The sequence below is a fragment of the Macaca fascicularis genome, chromosome 4 (assembly GCF_037993035.2).
Source record: "Macaca fascicularis isolate 582-1 chromosome 4, T2T-MFA8v1.1".
NCBI lineage: Eukaryota > Metazoa > Chordata > Mammalia > Primates > Cercopithecidae > Macaca > Macaca fascicularis.
In genome coordinates this window covers 31,135,165-31,154,474 of record NC_088378.1, presented here as the reverse complement: position 1 = coordinate 31,154,474, position 19,310 = coordinate 31,135,165, and the positions used below count along the sequence as shown (strand labels likewise).

At 35.4% G+C, this 19,310-nt stretch overlaps 1 protein-coding gene across 1 annotated transcript in view; it reads right to left on the bottom strand.

Moving 5' to 3' along the window:
* Positions 1–5,768: 5,768 nt before the first annotated feature.
* Positions 5,769–19,310, bottom strand: part of RSPO3 (R-spondin 3) — a 75,973-nt gene continuing 62,431 nt past the window's right edge. Inside the window, exon 5 of the mRNA XM_005551754.4 lies at positions 5,769–6,995. Coding sequence (XP_005551811.3) covers positions 6,808–6,995 — 188 coding nt within the window. The 3' untranslated portion in view covers positions 5,769–6,807. The remainder of the gene's footprint in view (positions 6,996–19,310) is intronic.

The following is a 19,310-nucleotide window of genomic DNA, read 5'->3' as shown; positions in this document are numbered from 1 at the left end:
ATCATTTTTTTACTATGGGAAAAAGATCAGTAAGGGTGAACTTAGTGATAAATAGGACCTTCTTCTAAATAGTTACCACATGAGGAAAATCCCTTGTATGTGAAACACGAAGTGTTTTTATTTTTGTTTTCTAGTTTATTTTTATTGTTATTAAACTTCTTTTAAGAAGTATAAATGGGGCTGGGCGCAGTGGCTCACGCCTGTAATTCCAGCACTTTGGGAGGCCGAGGAGGGCGGATCACGAGGTCAGGAGATCGAGACCATCCTGGATAACACGGTGAAACCCCGTTCTCTACTAAAAATGCAAAAAATTAGCCGGGCGAGGTGGCGGGCGCCTGTAGTCCCAGCTACTCGGGAGGCTGAGGCAGGAGAATGGCGTGAACCCGGGAGGCGGAGCTTGCAGTGAACTGAGATGGCGCCACTGCACTCCAGCCTGGGAGACAGAGCGAGACTCCATCTCAAAAAAAAAAAAAAAAAGAAAAAAAAAAAAGAAGTGTAAATAATAGTCTTTCCATAGCTCTATATTTAGAGGAGTTTATTAAATTATGTCTTCTCCAGTTTATTCCTAGGTTAAATTTTACATAATTAGGTAGGGTTTATTTTCTTTCCCAAACTAGTCAATCAAAAAACATAAATAAGCGAAATGTAGAACGGAAGTAGGGAAGAAAGTCAAAAGGATGGAACGACTGCTGTCAGGGACAGCACAGTGCCTTGGGGCATGGCATTCATTTTTGGCATGTGGAGGGGCAGTATATGTCATGAGTAGCTGTAAGGATGAAAATAAGGGTCCCTTTCTTTTTGGGATCAGAATTCTTTTTACTTTTTTTCAGATCTTGAGATCATCATAGCCAGATAGTTGACTGAGTTTTCACTGAATTTTCTACCTCTTGGGAGATTGGGACCAACCTGGAATGTGCGTGTTCTGGGGAGACTGTATGTGGAAGCGTTAACTGACTCAGAAATGTCTCCAGTTCAAGATTCAACATTTAGTGATAGTTTATTTTATTGTATTTGGGTATCACACAGTGTACAAAGTAAAGTCGCACCTCTAGTTCTGTGTTTAATATAGCTCCATTGCCAGCAGCTACAGAAAAAAAAAAATGCAGATATACTAGAAGGAAGTAAAGTATGTCCTCACTCCCTTCTAGTAAGGAAGGGCTACATTGTTGCATTCTCAAATATATAGTCTCATCACATACTTCTATTGACTCCTTTTGGGGAAGAATATAGATAATTTCCTCTAAGACCGAAATCTCCAGTGTGGGCAGCAGTGTGAGCAATGGGGAAAGGAATGTCAAACTGTTGGTGTAGCTAGGGACTGGCTAGCAACAGTCGTAGCTTATATATTTATTGTGCTTTACAATCTCAAAGCACTTAAAATGCATTTGATTATTTTAGATTTTAGTATAAAGGTAGATTCCTCTTTAAAATGTTTAAGACGTTGTTACATTTGTTGAAAAAATCTGGCTCTTGCTTGAAATTCATTTGTGATAGAAATTTGGAGCAGCTAAAATAGTAACTGATGCTAATAGTACAAAAGTGAATACTTCGATTAAATCTCAGCCAGAACACTTTGGTAAAGTTATTATTTAACCTTGTTTAAAAACTTTTCTAATATGTATCTGCCAGTTTTCTTTTTAAAAATAAAACTTAATCTTTTGTAGGTGATTCAATATATTGGATTGCCTTGACATCATATTGAACAACAATTTTCATTGCACACAGCTATAGATATAGAAGTGTAACTGTAACAGTTTACAAACTGTTTATATGTCAGATTATTTTGTGGTCATGTAATTATGTCTTTTGAAATTATTATATAGCCAATTTTCCAATTAATGAAATATTTCCACTAGTTGGAGTTGTGTTACCACTGTATTTTAAGGACTATGAATAAAAATGATAACTATTTTTGCTTTCTTGCCTCCCCCCTCCCTCTGTCTCTCCTATGTTTCTTCCTCCCTTTCTTTGTTTCTTCTTTCATTTTTTGTGCCTGTGTATGTGATGGATATGTTAGCCTCAGAATTACTTGAGAGCCAGTATGGGCAAGAAAAGGTGTGTGGCAATTAAAATCCTGATATTGAATGTCTGAAAGTAGCTGGGAGAAAATGAAGTATCTTCTGAAGAAAGTTGTTTTGGTAGTTCCAACAGTGAAGAAGATCCGTTGCTATTTCTTCCTGGATCATTGTAATTCTGAACAAGGACTGAGGGGAAAGATGATCGTGCTGGTAAATACCCTGCTTATACCAGAAAAGAACTGAATTGAGGGCTGCTCCACGCACATAAAGGGCTGTAACAATCAAAGGCTTCCCGAGGAGCCAGACTTGCTGTTCTCTTTCTGAACTTTGGTCCTTTTCTGATAGTACATATTTCCCATTTCTCCTTTTTATTCCTCTTGCCTATCAATGCACTTGCGTCCCCCAATACACTGTTCCCCGCAAACCCCACATCCAGCCAGCCCATAGTCTTCTTACAGCTCTCTCTCTCTCTCTCACCATCGCACCCCGCCCCCCACCCCGCGACCGCCCACCACACACACACACAGTCACATTTCGAGTTCAGATTCAGAGTTAAGTCTTATTCCGGGTTGAGGCCTCTAGAACTTGACTTCTCAGGCTTCTTAATGGGGGATAATAGTTTTAGATCATGAGGAAATACTTCACTATTGCACATCATGGGCAATCTTGGAACTAATAATACATATGACATTAGAGGTTATGATGAAGGAGAAGGAAAGTGGGTTTTGGAGTCAGCCAGAGCTGAGTGTCACTTCCAAACTCACACGTTGCTAGTTGTGTGACTTTAGACACTTCTCTGTGCCTCAGTTTCCTCTTTTGCAAAACAAGGACATCAATGACTCCCTTACAGGGCTTTTGGGATAATTACATAATATAATATAGTCAGAGGGTAAGTGGGTAATATAAAGGAGGTACAGTCATTTGTTTTGTTTTGCTTTTCTTTTTCTGAGAACATTTAAAATAAAGTTACAATAATCTACTATGTTAGTAAGATGAAATGTTATTGCTTAAATTTGGAAAAAATCTCAATTGATTTGACCATGATACTTGTTTAATCTTACTTTTTCAGTGGAGGATGAATTCCGGACAAATTATCTTTGCATTACAAGAAGTTACACCCTGTTTGTAACAGATCAACCACGAATTTGACCAGAAATAGTTGCAGTTGTATTGAGAAAGAATCTAGTTAGTTCCTCTGCTATGAAAATATATCCATGGAAAATATATACTGTCTTTATTTATGCCCATTTATAAAAAATGTACTTTAAATAGTTTCCTAATTTTAAGAAGACTCAAGACAAAAATTACATTTTAATTACTAGTTAATAGTACTCATTTCATTTCTATGATTCTTATATATATACTTATTCCTTGAAATTATCATGCATGTACATTTTTATGGACACTATCACATATCATGAATGAAGAAATAAAATTTAGTTATGTGTCTGACTTGTAGAATTAGTCAAAAACTTTTAACTGATATTTATTTATATGCAAAATATTTATTATTATATTGAGTGAAGAACCTTTTAATTTTCATAACTACCTTGCAAAAGAGATGATGCTACTTCCATTTTGCAGATGTGGGATGGAGGCTCTGAGAGATCAAACAATGTGCCCAAGGTCACACAAGCTGCAACTAGTTAGTAGAGGAATTGAGACATTAACACAAGCTGTCTAATGCTGGCACCAGTGCATTTTCCATTTTCTTTACTGTCTCCTTTTGTGAGGATGAATATCTATTCTTGTTATTAGCTGTATATATATATTCTTTTTCTTCCCAGTGTTATTTATTTCAATATTTTAATAACCACTAATGTGAACAGCTTTTAATTCAATAACATTAGAGAAGCAGAGTTAAATTTGTCTCCTCTGAGAGCTTATACATTTTCACTTTTGAGAAAAGCAGGGTTGGGATAACTTCCACAGGACACAGTCACTAATGAGGACTCAGGGACATCACCTTGCAGTAAACAAAGTGTGAAATCTTCCCTTGTCTGGAACTACAGTGATCATCTCCAGTCTTCCTCTTTCTTGTTGCACATGAGAAATGGGGACCCAGAGAAGTTAAGTGACTCACCAGTGGTTACGCAACTGCTACTAGAACCTAAATCTGAGGATAGAAATGAGGCCTTCACTTAATTATGAAGCCGAATTTGGAGAATAAGGCAGGAGCTCGGATCAGACATTAACAGATTTATGTTGCTGCACTCTCTCGATTCTTCAAATCAATAATTTACCGACCATCTGTTGATGAGGTAAACTATCAACAGTTTACCCATTACAGAGACAGAATCAGAGTAGAAAGTTAACACCTTCTGTGACTAGTGTAGGAACTTTACCATAGGTTGATAAAGAGTTTTTGCTCAAATTTGAGAAGGCTGCTGGTTTGAATACTATATGATTCTATAGTCTGTCTTTACTGGTGGGTGGAGAATTACAGTTAAAATTGATGTTATTTTTTTCTTCATTTATATTTCATCCAATGTATGAAGATGAATGTTAGCTTTTATTTCTTTTTCCTTTGTAATAATTATACTTTTATTTAAGTTTTGCATCAAGGATTTAGACCTTCAGCCATTGTCAGAAGGACCACAGGGTAATAACTTTGAGTCAAACACATGGGAAGACCAGATAGTAATTTGCCACCATTGTCATGTCCTGGTTTACTTAACCCTTTTTCCAGCATTGCCTATGCAGGTGTAGACCTTCCCAGTGAGTGCTTGTTGAATAAATGGAAACATGAGAAACATAGAAAGATGTGCAAAAATAATTTGGCTACTTATACTTGACTGGGTAACACTCAGAAGAAAGATGGTATATGAAATCATCCGAAAGGTCTCAAACCTGGGGACATATTTCTACCTAACATCATTCTGTAGGATAAAGTTTGTTTCTTCTTGGTAATATATGTTTTAGCTGAAAATGGAATTAGAATTATTTTATACATTGGGAATAGATCTAGTGAGTTGAAACACTTATCTCATAGGGACAAGAAAGAAACACCAGAATAAGAAACAGGAATAAATCATTTAAAAGGTTTATATTTTGGAAGAGGAAGAGAGAAGTGGAAAATCAATTAAGCCAAGCAGACTACATGAACTGTACAATTGGTAGAGAAAGGGTGCCCGGAAATAGGCAGCCAGAAGCCAGAGCCATTGCAAATTCGTCAGAAAGCAGTGATCTTGAGAGGGCTAGGAATCACGGTGGGCAGAGCAGCCGTGCATCCTTCCATGACAACAGGAAGGTTAAGGTGGGTCATGAAATTCTGTGCTGCACGCTCAGAGGTACCTCCTCCTGCAAGGGGTGGGCTGTGTCCTCTGTGAAACACTGGTGAGGCCTTCAGCTAGGGTGACTTCAATCCCCTAAAGAGATCCACAGATAGAAAATATAGAGAAGAAAAGACTAAATGTTGAAGATTCAGGGGGATCTGACATACAAGAAATGATGCTCATTTCTAAGCAATGAAGGGGGAGCAGTGAAATCAGTGAGGCCCATGTGTCTATAATTAGAATGTTGATTAAAATAAGAAAGTGGAATAAATATCTCCTAGTACCCTATAAGTAAATCTCCATAGGCTCAGATAAAGGTGGATTCAAAAAACAAATATTACTGAGAAATGTAATATATTCTGAATTGAATAGGAACCAGGTTCTCTGAGTTAGCAGAATTCTCTTTCTTAATTCATAAGTCTCTAAGAATAAGAATTTCTCAATAAAACAAACAATAAAACAAAGGGAACAAAACTTTAAAAACTATTAACAAATATATTTATTGTGGTGGCTTTCTCCCCTACTAGATATACCTTGTTAGAAAGTAGTATCCCTTTTAGTTCCAGGTGGACAATTAAGCAGGTAATAAAATTGTTTTTCCCTCATTCAGAAAGAAAACACATGACTTTGCAAACATGTTATATTCTCCTTGCTCTATTTTTTGTTTTCTATAAAATCAGAATTTTCTTCTAATAAGTATGATTTTGTTTTTGGAAGTAAGTTACAGGCACATGTTTACAGGTTGATATTATATAATCCAAGGGGTAACAGAGGCTGAACCACATAGTGCTAACATAGATTGGAGACCTGTTCCAGGTGACCACAATCCTTCACAGTTTTGTAAAGCACAAAAGTAGTCTCCAGCTCTATGATTTCTTCCACATTTTGTCTTTCTCCAATCCCATATGGTATATTCAATTCTGGTATGCACTCTTGTGTTTCTCACAAAAATACATGATGAGGGTGATGGAACTAATCTTAAAACAGTTGTTTCTGTGATGATAAATCCTATGATTCCAAATGCCAGGCCCTAATTCTGAGCATTCTCTAGATCTCCCGGTCAAAACAACACTGTCCTTTGAAGGATGTTTCTCTTCCCTGATCTCCTATTTGTTTTGAAGGGATAGTGTGTCTTTGAATTTGCAGAATTATCTTTTGCTTCTTAAAACAACAGCTTGAAAACACATTTTTATAAGGAAAAGATGTTTCTTCTCCAGATGTTATCATTAGGCTGTTACATCTTATAGCCTATTGATAATATGTACAAAAATTTCTTGTCTTCTAAAAATGCAGAGAAGCACATAAGACAACCATCTGAAAGTATCCCTTCTTTGAACTTTTGGCTCTTTGTTGTTAACTATGCTTGTATGAAGAATATAGCAACTACTGGGAATGTTGTTTAGACAGAGCAATAACTGACATGTCCATTTGTGGTCCTAATGGCTAGAGCACCTGTCCTGGGCATCTGGTTGAGATAGCAGCATCATGAGTCTACAATAATCTCATGGAACCCTCTAGTGTACAGTGCTGACTGATACCGATTTCTGTTGTTTATCTTGGACTTTTCGCTTCTTCTGCTGCTGTTTGTTTTCTCGTTGCTCTGGGGTTTCTTTGCTGGATTCCAGACCTTTGCTGTCAGGTATTGCTTCTTTACTTTCTCCTTTATTAGGTTTTTTTCTTTTCCTCTCCCTTCCTTTTTTTCCTGAAATGAAAGGATAGTGTTTTAAAAATTACATTCAATTATGTTCTATTTTTTAAAAAATTAAATTAAAAAAAGACTTAAATTTCTTAGATTATATATCATAATGATAGATGTTAAATATCTACTATTTAAATAATTCAACCATTATTAAGTCCGTGGTGTATTCCAAACAATGTAAATGTGAAGCACATATATGATATAATAAGGCAACTAACATATGACAGTTTGAAATCCAAATAGTTTTGTTCTTCTAAGTTTGGAACTTATTTTACATGATAGTTATTTATGCATGTTTCATGGAAAGTTTTAGACAGATTTCTTGCTGTTGAAAACATTTATTCAAATGTATATTTTGGTCGGGCATGGTGGCTTACCCCTGTAATCCCAGGTCTTTGGGAGAGTGAGGTGGGAGGATTGCTTGAGCCCAAGAGTTCAAGACCAGTCTGGGAAACATGGTGAGACCTTATCTTTACAAAAAATTTAAAAAATCAGTGAGGCATGGTGGTGCATGCCCGTGTCCCAGCTATGCAGAAGGTTGAGGTAGGAGAATTGCTTGAGCCTGGGAAGTCAAGGCCACAGTGAGAGTGAGCCCTGATAGTGTCACTGCACTCCAGCCTGAGCAAGAGAGGGAGATTCTATCTCAAAAAAAAAAAAAAAAAAAAAAAAAAAAAAAAAAAAAAAGGAGAGATTTTTTTATCTGGCTCCTATTTTTAAGGCACCATTTTGTATTTAATGTTTTTCCAAGTAGCAGTTACATAGTTATAATTTGTCAAGATATTTGCCTGCTATCTAAGAGAAGAGAACTTATTTGCATAACAAATGCAGAAATAATAATTTAGGATGAATAACAAGATAATTGTATTTTAACACAAATATTTGTATGTTGAAATTAATTTGGATTGTAATTTCTCTACTTGCAGGGTGATGATGACTATAACTGATCAATAACCCTCTGGTACAAGCTACCAGGGCAGGTTGAGTCTCTATCCAGCAAATGAGTAGATATTTATCGCATGTATACTGGATTTCATGCAGGCCCCTGACCTGGAGCTGGGTTTGAAGCATAGATTTAACTGAGATTCACATTATGAGAGGAGAAATTTTTAAAAGTGGAATCAACATGACTTTAAAGGTTTGGATGTGAAAAGGTATTATTGTAGCCAACAGGGAGCCACTTGAAGAACTGGATTTTATTCTGTCGGCATTGGAGAACTGCTGGGAGTTTTAAAAGAAGAGAATAATTTGATCAAAGTAGATAAACCTGGCACTAAATTGGATGATTACTTTTATTTATTTCTAAATAGTGAATTAATTGGATGCTTTGTTATCGTGTACACCTTTTACATATGCAGTCTACAGTGTAGTCCAAGGGCGTGGTTTTAGTAACATCCATAAACAAACATATCCCAATGAGAAATTACTTAGATTCAAATCAATATTATAGTAAACAAAAACTAGGAATCAACTATTCCCTGAGGTATGACAAATTCTGAATATGGATCCCACATACTGGGCCATTTAAAATTTGAAATTAGACTTTCTAAAATAAGTCACTTTTGACAAAAATATTTTGAAGAAATTGTTTGCAAGAGAGAACCAAAATATTTTCATGTCCCAAAGTAGGCTGCAAATATTGAATTCAGTGGTTTGGCTTTCCTTTTCTTGGGCTCTGGTTACAGAATCCTAGGGAGTGGTATTATTAATACTGCATAGGTATACAACGCCAATACGGTCTCCTTGGATTAATGATTTTATGCCACATCTAGCTTTCTCATGAGATTGTATTTATAAAACCTTCCAGTTACATTATGAAAGCTTTCCTTGTTGGGTTTAGCACAATATACCTTCAAATTCTGGAATCTAAAAGGACAATTAACAAAAATCAGAATTCATCCAAGGGTGAAGCAAATTGTTTCAGACAGACAGAAAGGAACAAACAACATTAGAGTGAACTATTAGGCCTAAGCTGAACTACTTATATTCTGATTACTCGATTCCATTATTCTTTTCACTGAAAAGAATTTTGCTGGGTTGATAAGATTTCTACAGAAGGGATCAGGGCCTTCTTTCCATGCTGGATTTAATGAGTACACATTTGATGTGCTGACTTGAATATAATAACCAAACAGGGAAAACTGAAGAGTAAGTTTACCTTTCTGAACACGTAGCATAATATAAATTTTATAAAACTGTACAAACAGAAAGGGAAAAATACTAGTTTTCATGCTATGTGCTTAGTTTTCAGAAGGAGATGGCTGCAAAGGTTGGATTACATAATATTTCCATATTGAGGAGCATTTTGGAGGTGTTTGAGTTCAACTTGAAAAAATTGTCAGCGAAAACCATTCCAAAGTTCCATAAAAACTACTGACCCCAAGCAAAATGTTATTTTTATGGAAATCATCCAGAAGTTCAGTGTTTGACATTATTCTCTTGATGACAGTCCAACATCTTACAGCTGTGATCCCAACCATAATGTTTTGGACACATAAGAAATGTATTGTTTCTTCCTTGGTCACAGATTGATTTATATGTTTTTTAGTCACTTGTGACAACATCCTCAACTGGCAATGCATTTCTGCTTATTAGCAAACTGCTATGATTATTTCTTAAGACAGGCCTAAACATTTTTGGAAGTAGATTGAAACTCAGTATTATAACTTTATATCCAAAGAATAACTAGTCTGGGCAGTGAGTGGAAGGGAAGGCTCTAGTAAAGGAACAGGAAACTAACACATTGTACATTATTGCTGCTCAACAGAGGGCTATTGCACAACAGAAAAATGGTTTTTTTTTTTTTTTTACAGGCCATGTGTTAGTGGTTGGAAATGCTAACTACCCTTTGCATAAATATATTTTCTTCTTGTCCAATAAATAAAATAGAAATACAGAAGAGTGGCTGTAGTCCATTAAAAATCACGTGTAATTTGGGATAATTTTGTAAGGTTTTCATTAAAGGGGACTTCCTTTTTTATTCTGGTGACTTTTCATTGATGTGGTTAATATTTTTTCAACCTTTTTTTGGCAATTTTGCAAAGTAAGCATTCCAGTTATGACAATCTGACATATATATACTTATGTGTGTATATATATACATATATATGCACACATATATGTATATATACACACACGTATATATATACACACACGTGTGTGTGTATATATACACATATGTGTATGTGTATGTATATACATATACACGTGTGCTTTGCCATTCATTCAATATTCATGTATGTGTGCACGTGTACATGCACGTACATGCCTGAACTGGGTTTTGGAATATTCTAGTGATTAAAACAGCATTCATCTCCCCTTGATGTTCGAGCTATGAGGGTGTTTGGGTAGAAAACATCAAAGAGAACTTGCTATTAGCAGTCAATTACAATCTGAGCCCTTGCAGAGAAGCACTATGGTGTCACATTTAAGAACACTGTCCTTAGGGTCAGAAAAACGCTGTTTTCAAATTCTAGGTCTGCCACCAACTAGTTGTGTGACCTCTGGCAAGTTGTTAATATTTCTTAGGATTAACTCTCTGTTATATCTAAAATGTGAATAATCCTTAATTCTTGCTAAACTTCATAAGGATTAAATGTGATGCTGGTAGAACACTTAGCATGGTGCCTGGCATATGTTACTCATGGAACAAATGACAACTAATGTTATTAACCCCTTTCACAAACATGAACAAAGCCCCTACTCCGTGCCAAAAATGTGTGATAAAACCTGGGCATATAAGTGAGATATGGAGACTGCCAATAATCATAGTCACATGCCAATGCTAAAATAGAGGTGTGTACAAGGTCCTGTTGGGGATACAGTGGGAAAGCATTGAACTCCATGAAGAGAGACTGAAACTGATTTCAGAGACTGAAAATAACTCCCCTGATGTAATGATGTTTGAGGTGAGCCTGAAAGAATGACTGAGAGTTTACTAGGCTGATGAGGGAAGAAGTGCCTGCCAGGCAGTGAACATGTACTAAGGCATGCAAGGACATGGTGAATCTGGGGCATTGAAAGTCGACTTCCTTGGTTTGATCAGAGTCTATATATAGACTATTACCCAGAGAAGCTGGAAAGATATATGGGCTTCAATTGCCATGTTGGGAGTTTGTCCTGAGGACCAGCGTGCTGAAAACGAGAGAAGGGCAAGTATCGAATTCAGATAGCAGGCCAGAGTTTGGATGTTTTTGTGATGAGTTTAGAAAAGGCCAATAGGCTATTCTGACATGTGACCTTATTTCCTATTTCAGAAAATTGCTGTAAGTAATAAGATGCCATAGAGGGAATGTAGTCAGTGGTTGGTATTTGTTTTTGAACCTTAATTTTTGAAAGAGCAGCTAAAATCTCCATGTAGACCAAAAAACCATATTTATTTAAGATTTTGTCGCATACTAGTATCACATAATTGAATATATAATTGATATTTTTAAGATTCTGAAATTATTTTCTGTTAGTATAAACACATACAGTCTTTTACATAAACATTTCCTATGGCCTTCTGCAGACAATGTTCCCAAACATATTTTTTTAAAATACAGATTCCTAGATCCCACCCCTGGAGATTATGATTCAGTTGTTCTTATGAGGGGCTCAAGAACTTGTAATCAATAACAGGTTCACCTCCCCCTGCCAGTTTATTTTGATGTGCAACCACATATAAAGGCCAAAGCTGCAGAGCAATAGAAGACCCAATTTCTTTTAATATATACTCTCAAAACTTACTTCAAATCACATGGTTCCTCCTTTGTTTCTTTCATTTTTCCTAATGAATATCAAATAAGCTTTTGACTTACTGTAGCTACTAATTTTAAGGCAAGTTTTCTTACTAGATACATTTGGAATAGGCACCCAGATATAAATTAAATTAGTTGCAGGTTATCTTTTTAAAATCTGTTCAAGTGCATGTATGAACTAGAAAAAATAAACATGTAAAAAATGACAAAGAGAATGATCCTGAATTATTCTTCCTAACTTATATAGTACATATTTAAATTCCAAGTGAAAATGCAAACCGTAGAGCACGTTCAATATCCTTTAAACATAATGAGGTTATGAATAAAAGAGTTTATATCCCTAGAATCACAACTGTAATTCATTTATTGAGAACCACTTAAATTGTGAATATAAGCTATTTTCTTGATGTTTGGATAAAATCCGTCTATAGGTCTTCATAAAATCTGCTGCTTTGTGAATTTCTTGCAAAGTGTCACTAAGGGGAGCCATTGAGCTGTAAGTACTTCACTTCCCAAGACAAACTAGCTTATAATTTTTACCCAAATGCTAAAAATGTATTCCACATTCCAGACTGAGGGCTAAATATCACGAATTCTATGACTCAAACCAATTAAATAAGTATTACATTTTTCTTTTTATTTGGTGTGGAATGAAATTCAACCGGAAACCCATGGCTTTATGCCTTCCATAAAGCACTTACGGTGTAAAAGGGTTGATCTTATTATTTTTGAATCTAGAGTTGGACCTGATTTTGATGTATGGAGAATAAAAATTCCAGCTTGTGTTCTTTTCTGTTTTTGTTTTTTTTTTTTCTTTTGAGACAGAGTTTCGCTCTTCTTGCCCAGGCTGGAGTGCAATGGCACAATCTTGGCTCACTGCAATCTCCGCCTCCCCGGTTCAAGTAATTTTCCTGCCTCAGTCTCCCAAGTAGCTGGGATTACAGGCGCATGCCACCATGCCTGGCTAATTTTGTATTTTTAGTAGAGATGGGGTTTGGTTTTACCATGTTGGTCAGGCTGGTCTTGAACTCCTGACATCAGGTGATCCACTCGCCTCGGCCTCCCAAAGTGCTGGGATTACAGGAGTAAGTCACTGCACCCGGTCTGTTTTTTTAAATTAAGATATCACTGGGAAAATGTGCAAGGAAGAGGAATTGCTCTAGTATGACTTTTTTCTTTTTTGGGGGCAATTATAATGTATTGTGTAGATACATATTTATAGGCCTATATTATTACCAAGTAAATTGAGAAATGCATCGAAACCGTTTGTCTTTTGTTTGTTTTAATAAAATAGAAAACTTATTCTTCTTGCTGTAAATTTAACCTAGGAATTTACAACAAATATAGTAAAAATATCAAAGAACGAATGTCTTTTGCTTTTTGATAAATAGGCAGACACTTAATTTCTCCAAATTGAAATTTAAAGCTACCTGATTTACCTATGCTGTAGGTTACACATGAATTCTATTGCCTTTTCTATTTAATTTTCAAGATGCTTCTGATTAATTATTCAAAGAAAAATAATTTGATACATCATTACATACTTTACTAAATGCTGTTAATTTGGGTATTACCTTGAGCCCACTGTTACAAAGATAGCTCTGATCATTAAAATATATTGAGATTGGAATAACATGTTATATCAATTTCAAAGGACCAGTTTAAGAGATGCAATCTATTTGTATCATGTTGTTTTGGGAATTCAGAAACAAGAACATAATGATTGGAAGGCATTGAATATAAACTTTAAGAGGTGAAAGCAGATAAACCCAAGCTTCTTAACGTGACCCTCAGGGTCCTCGTCTGCTGTGATATCTACTTACTTATCTACTTTTATCTGCTTATTTATCTACTTTGCTGGGCTCACACTTGTCTTTTTAGTCACCCCTGCACTTTTCCCGCCATAATGTTTCCTGATCCCATATATTGGATACATTTATCTAAAATGCGGTTTCTAGATCCCTTGCCCTAACTCAGACTTACTGTTGAATTCTCTGGCCTTCAGGGAAACCTTCCTCACTCTCTTAACCTCTTCGTAGGCTAGACTATTTACATTTCTCCTCTCTGTATTCTCAGCTCCCAATTAGGACCCTGCTGCAGATCAAGATGAAGATGACCTGGATAGTTTGTTTTTTAAAATAGTAAAAATAATTGTAACTAAAATTCAACACACACTTTTATTAGGTTGGTGCAAAATAATTGTGGTTTGTGCCATTACTTTTAATATGTACCAGACCAACTTCTAAGTAAGAGTACGGTGCCTAGAAGCTCTATTCAACCCCTGTTCTACAGATGAGGACAAGGAGGGTTCCTAACCACAGCACCCTTCTGCTTCCACATTATTTCTCAGTAGAGCACAATGTGACATGCCATCCTTACTTATGTCACTTCAGCTACTGAGGCAAGGAAGGAATGCAGCTGTGGACTAACTTTTTAAAAGAGAGGAGTTTTATAAAAATAAAGATTTGGAGTGTACTTTCTTAATCTCTGGAAATTTGAATTTACTGGGCAAGAAAGAGCTGCTTATCAGAAATTAACTCAGAACTTAACAGCATTTGGAATAAACTTTTTGAGTCAGAACCATTCAGCACCATCTCATTCTCTATTCTCTTTTTATTTTTGCTACAAGCCTATATTTTAGTACTTCCACTCCCCCAACATATAGAGGTATGATATGTATATGTAACTTGAAAATTATATATCATTTATATCTAATTTAGAAATAATTTTCCATTAGACTACTACCATTACATTTTTGAAACTTTAATGAAATTATCACATATTTTCATATTTTGTTATACTTAATACTAAAAGAGAGAAAGAAAAATTATATAGCTTTAAAATTTTAAAATCCTACTGAGGTTTGAATGCAGTCCTATTATAAATCATTTCACCTTATAACAAACATCATAAATATCAGTAATCACAATTTTTTAGAATACGTGTTTTCATAGTCTGCTTTAAGCATAATAAACTCTCTTTTGCCAAATTAAATACCTTCCTTACAAATGGACCATTGCCAATAGGCCTTTACAGATTTTTTTCTCCATTGTTTAAATAATTTTATTATCCACTAAAGATTCAGAATCTGAAATTTTGAATTTTGACTCAATGTCCTGATAGAAGTTTCCATGACCCTTTCATTCAGGCTAACTCCATTCCACCTCATTGCTTCTGCTGCCTGAAACCCCAGCCTGGAATCCTTGCTTCCATTTAAAAGGCCCATTAGCTGGAGTCCAAAAGAAACTATTAAAGGTATTAGGTACTGCATACTAGGATGTCTTCCTGCTCTATATTAAAAGCAAAGTTAAAAGTGATCGGGGAGAAAGTACCCAAATATTTTTTAAAATATTGGCAATGTTTACAAATTTTACTTATTATAAAAGTAAAGGATATTCTGTATTTTATTGTATAATATTTTAAAAGCTAGCAGGCTATTATAATTTATATTAAGTATTTTAAATTTTGCATTCTTTTATATGTGGTTATTTCTCTTGAATCAACTACTTTTTGGTTAAAAGTTCATTTGCAGTAAGTAATTTTTTTCTTCAGTGCAGAAGTTCTTAAATTAACTTTGAAATCCTATCTGTCATCTTAGGTTAGATCTTACGTATTCCTTTCATGACTGAGCATAGTGAAAGTTAGTTTTTACGTAGAGTAAAATAAAACTTGTATTTGAATTTTCCCTATTTTTCTTTAGTTAAATGTGTAGGCTCACAGCTCATTCGTTCGTGCTTAAAATACATGTTCTGGAATCAGTTTATGATAAATATTCACCAAATGCCTTTTATTTTTTCTAAGAATCACTAAGCCAAAAGCATTGTCTTCATCTTTGATGGAATATAACTTTCCAATTAACAGAAAAGTCCTTCATTTCAAAAGGCTGAGCAGAATGCTACTTGAAAATTTATTCCAGCTGGTTAAATTAAAGAATTGAAAGAATTCCAAAGAAAGAATATTCTCTGGGCATTTATCATTTGATTTTCATTTGGATAAATTTCCATTTGTTCTAAGAGTTTGTCTTAGAATTTTGTTCTTTTGAGACAGAAAAAGAAGAAGTGTTGATAGCCGTGTTTGGCACTGCTATACTCACTCCGTTACTCAAATTGTCTACTGGGTTGTATGGACAGGAGCGGATGGCCTCATACTTGCTGACATGTTTGCTGTGATTGATTATACAAGAAATCTTGATATTATTCTACTCTTTCATCATGTTATGCACTAGTTGACTATGCTATCTAATTCTCATTCTAACACAGCCCACTATGTCTTTCTCTGAAGCTTTTTATTGGTCTATAGGGAAAAATGTACCTTTAATCTGGAATTGCATCATGTGGGGAAAAATGACTCCAGTTTCTTATTTGTACTACTCTATGTATCATGTGTCCCACTCCATGCAATTTTAGCCACAGATAATACACATGTTTATAGTGATGGTTTAATGTTTTCAGCTATTTATTAATTACATATGTAAAGATGATTTTCATGCATCTTCAAACACGTTCTTGAATAGTTTCACTATGCTTCAGGATTTTACTCATTCTTCTTTTGTTGCAGATTTTGCTTCAAACTAATGGTTTCTTAACTAGTTTGAAAAACATAGAAAACCCCACTCAACCTCTACTACATTAAAATCTGTGATAAATTTTACCCATAATATATGATAAGAGAAGTATTTCATCTATAGCAGGTAATGCAGATTGTTCGAAGTACTTTTCCTCCCATTCTATTTGTTGAAGCAAATGTCTATTAATCAGAAATACTTTCAACATCCATTTCCACAATCATCAAGGTAGCTCCTTATAATTACTTCATCAACAGTGGTTACATATAGTACTTGGAAGGGAATACAACTGATTTAATCATCTTTAAAATTTGTTTGGAGGTTAAGTGTTAACTAATCTAGAAATATCCACCCTGTAATTTAGCAAGATTAGTAAGATTTTATTGTATCTATTTTACAGCTTTTCCCTGTGCTTTCTCTATCATGATTGATGAGGGTAGGTTTGGAAGTATAGACATGGGCAACAAAAGTGTATGTATGTTTGTGTGTGTATATATTTTCATATATAAATGTATATGCACATATTTATTTATAGGTCCCTTTCCACCACTGACAGAAAAGTTCTATTTTTTGGGGGTGAACTCTAAGTATCAATTCTAAGACAGCCTGTTTTCTAATGTAATTTTTAATGATTCTGAAAAGAGTGTCATCCTTTTACAAGAGCTCTTTAGAAGTCTGAATCTTTCAATTTAGTGATTTCTGTAAGTTATATGACTTTTAACTTTTTCTTTTCAACCATATTTTCCATGTAGCATATTAAGACTTGTACCCTATCTACTTTTTCCCTTCACAAACTCTCAGAATGTCCTGAGGAAAATAGAATATGGCTTTCTAATAAGCATCTGATTAATGCAGAAGAGATCAAAGAATTACTTTCATTCTTTGGATAATCAACCTCCTATGCCTAGACTTTCCCTCCCAACGTTAACATTATCATTAGTAGATTTCACTCCTCTTTCTTTGCTACTAACTAGTGTGTTTCCTTCTCTCGTTTGATTGGGTCCCTATGTGCAACCCAATATATTATCTACTAATTTTAATTGATATTTCTAGGCCCTTTTGCAATTTGTCAAGGTGATATTGAATTTTGTTTCCAGTTTTCATAGTATTAGGAAGAACAATTAATGTAGTAACAACTGCAAATATAAAGAACTTACTCTTTATAGAAATTCAACCTTAATTTTGATTTACCTATTATTGAAAAGGAAATGCAATTCACAGGACTGGTTATTTTGGAGTAGGATGGTTATATGATTTGGCTGCTTCCCTTCCCAAATCTCACCTTGAATTATAGTTCCTGTAATCCCCATGTGTCGTGGGATGCACCCAGTGGGAGGTAATTGAATCCCGGGGGTGGTTACCCTCATGCTGTTCTCATAATAGTTAGTGAATTCTCATGAGAGCTGATGGTTTTATAAGGGGCTTTTCCCCCTTTTGCTCGGCACTTCTCTTCCTGCCACTATATGAAGAAGGATGCATTTGCTTCCCTTTCCATCATGATTGTAAGTTTCTTGAGGCCATGCTGAACTGTGAGTCAATTAAACCTGTTTCCTTTATAAATTACCCAGTCTCAGTTATGTCTTTATTAGCAGTGTGAGAATGCACTAATACAGGTGGGATGGATAGTATTGGGAGATTCCAGCAGTGATTCCCTGATCTATTAGCATAATTTTGTGCACAAGGGGAGACATATGAGGCCCATATTCCTGGTACATTAATAAGCACTGCTACTCTTGCTGTAAGGACTGTGGTAGCTCCACCTTTCTCTTTGGCAAGAGCCTGAGAACAGTAGTGAGTCTATAAATATTCGTCGAATGAATTAAATGAACAAGATAAATATTGTTCCCTTTTCTTGATTTCTTGACCATGACTTAATTTGAGTTAAAGTTGGAGAAGGACAGGCATAGACAGACATGCTTTGGTGTTACTCTGTCATATGCAGGCATGCTGTGATTACCCAGTGTCCCAAACAACCTGTCTTAATAAGTCCCACTTATTGGGGAGTACTCGGCCAGTTAGCTACTTCTGTTCCAATATCAGCTTCAAGAGATTACAGTGAACTTCAGAGAGCTATATCATGTTTTCAGGAATATCATTTTGATTTGTCCTGTTTGGTCCTTTGGGACCAAGTCAATGATGAATAACTAGAGTATCCCTAAAGCTGTTTTAAGAAATGGCATTAGGAAGTCCAGGTTGGAACAGATAAGTTAGGAAGAATTCCATTCTCTTCTCTTGTTTCCCGAAAGCATTTGAGTTCTAAGACAGTTTTAGTGATTTGAAGACTTCAAAGTTTCCCTGAGGTTGGGAATGTGGACCAGAGTCTATCTCTTAGACCAGAGCTGGAAACAGTGGCCTACCAAAAAGTTTTTGAGATTGTTTGGAGAAAAAGAAGTGGTAAGGAAGAGGAACAAATAAAAGAGAAATAGAGGAAGAGAGGAAAGGACTTGGGATGGTTGTCAAAAGTTGAAAGATGACAAAACAGCCTTGTCTTCCTTAATTATCTTCTATAGCAAGCATAAATGATGCTTTATTTGGTGGAGTTGAGAATGTAGTCTTCCTTTAAAGTCATGAAATATGATTCTAGCCCATCTCGCCTGATCTTGGGGCTTTTGTATCCTCTTTTGAAGTGGTACTACACAGTCTCAAAAGCCTGACTTCCCCTTGAGTTTCGAATAACTGTGGCTTTTGTTGTAATCCATTGAATTTTGCTTTCAGTGGAATGCCACCAAAATGAAGGACCATTGGGTAGTATGATGAAACTTTCCATTTAAGAGGGTGTGGCAAGGACAGCAGATGTTATGTGCAATGCAATTAATGGGAAGAGAAAGTCTTAGGAAAGGCTTAAGCAAATGAGCTGAAAATTAAAGGAAATGTGACAATTCCTGAAAGAATGAACACTGTCTTACTCAATCTCTAAGAACACTGTCTTAATCTCTAAAATAAATATTTCTCATTTAATTGAAGTATTTAAGAATCAAATAAAGTGACCCTGGAAATAAGAAGGCCAGACGAAATAGA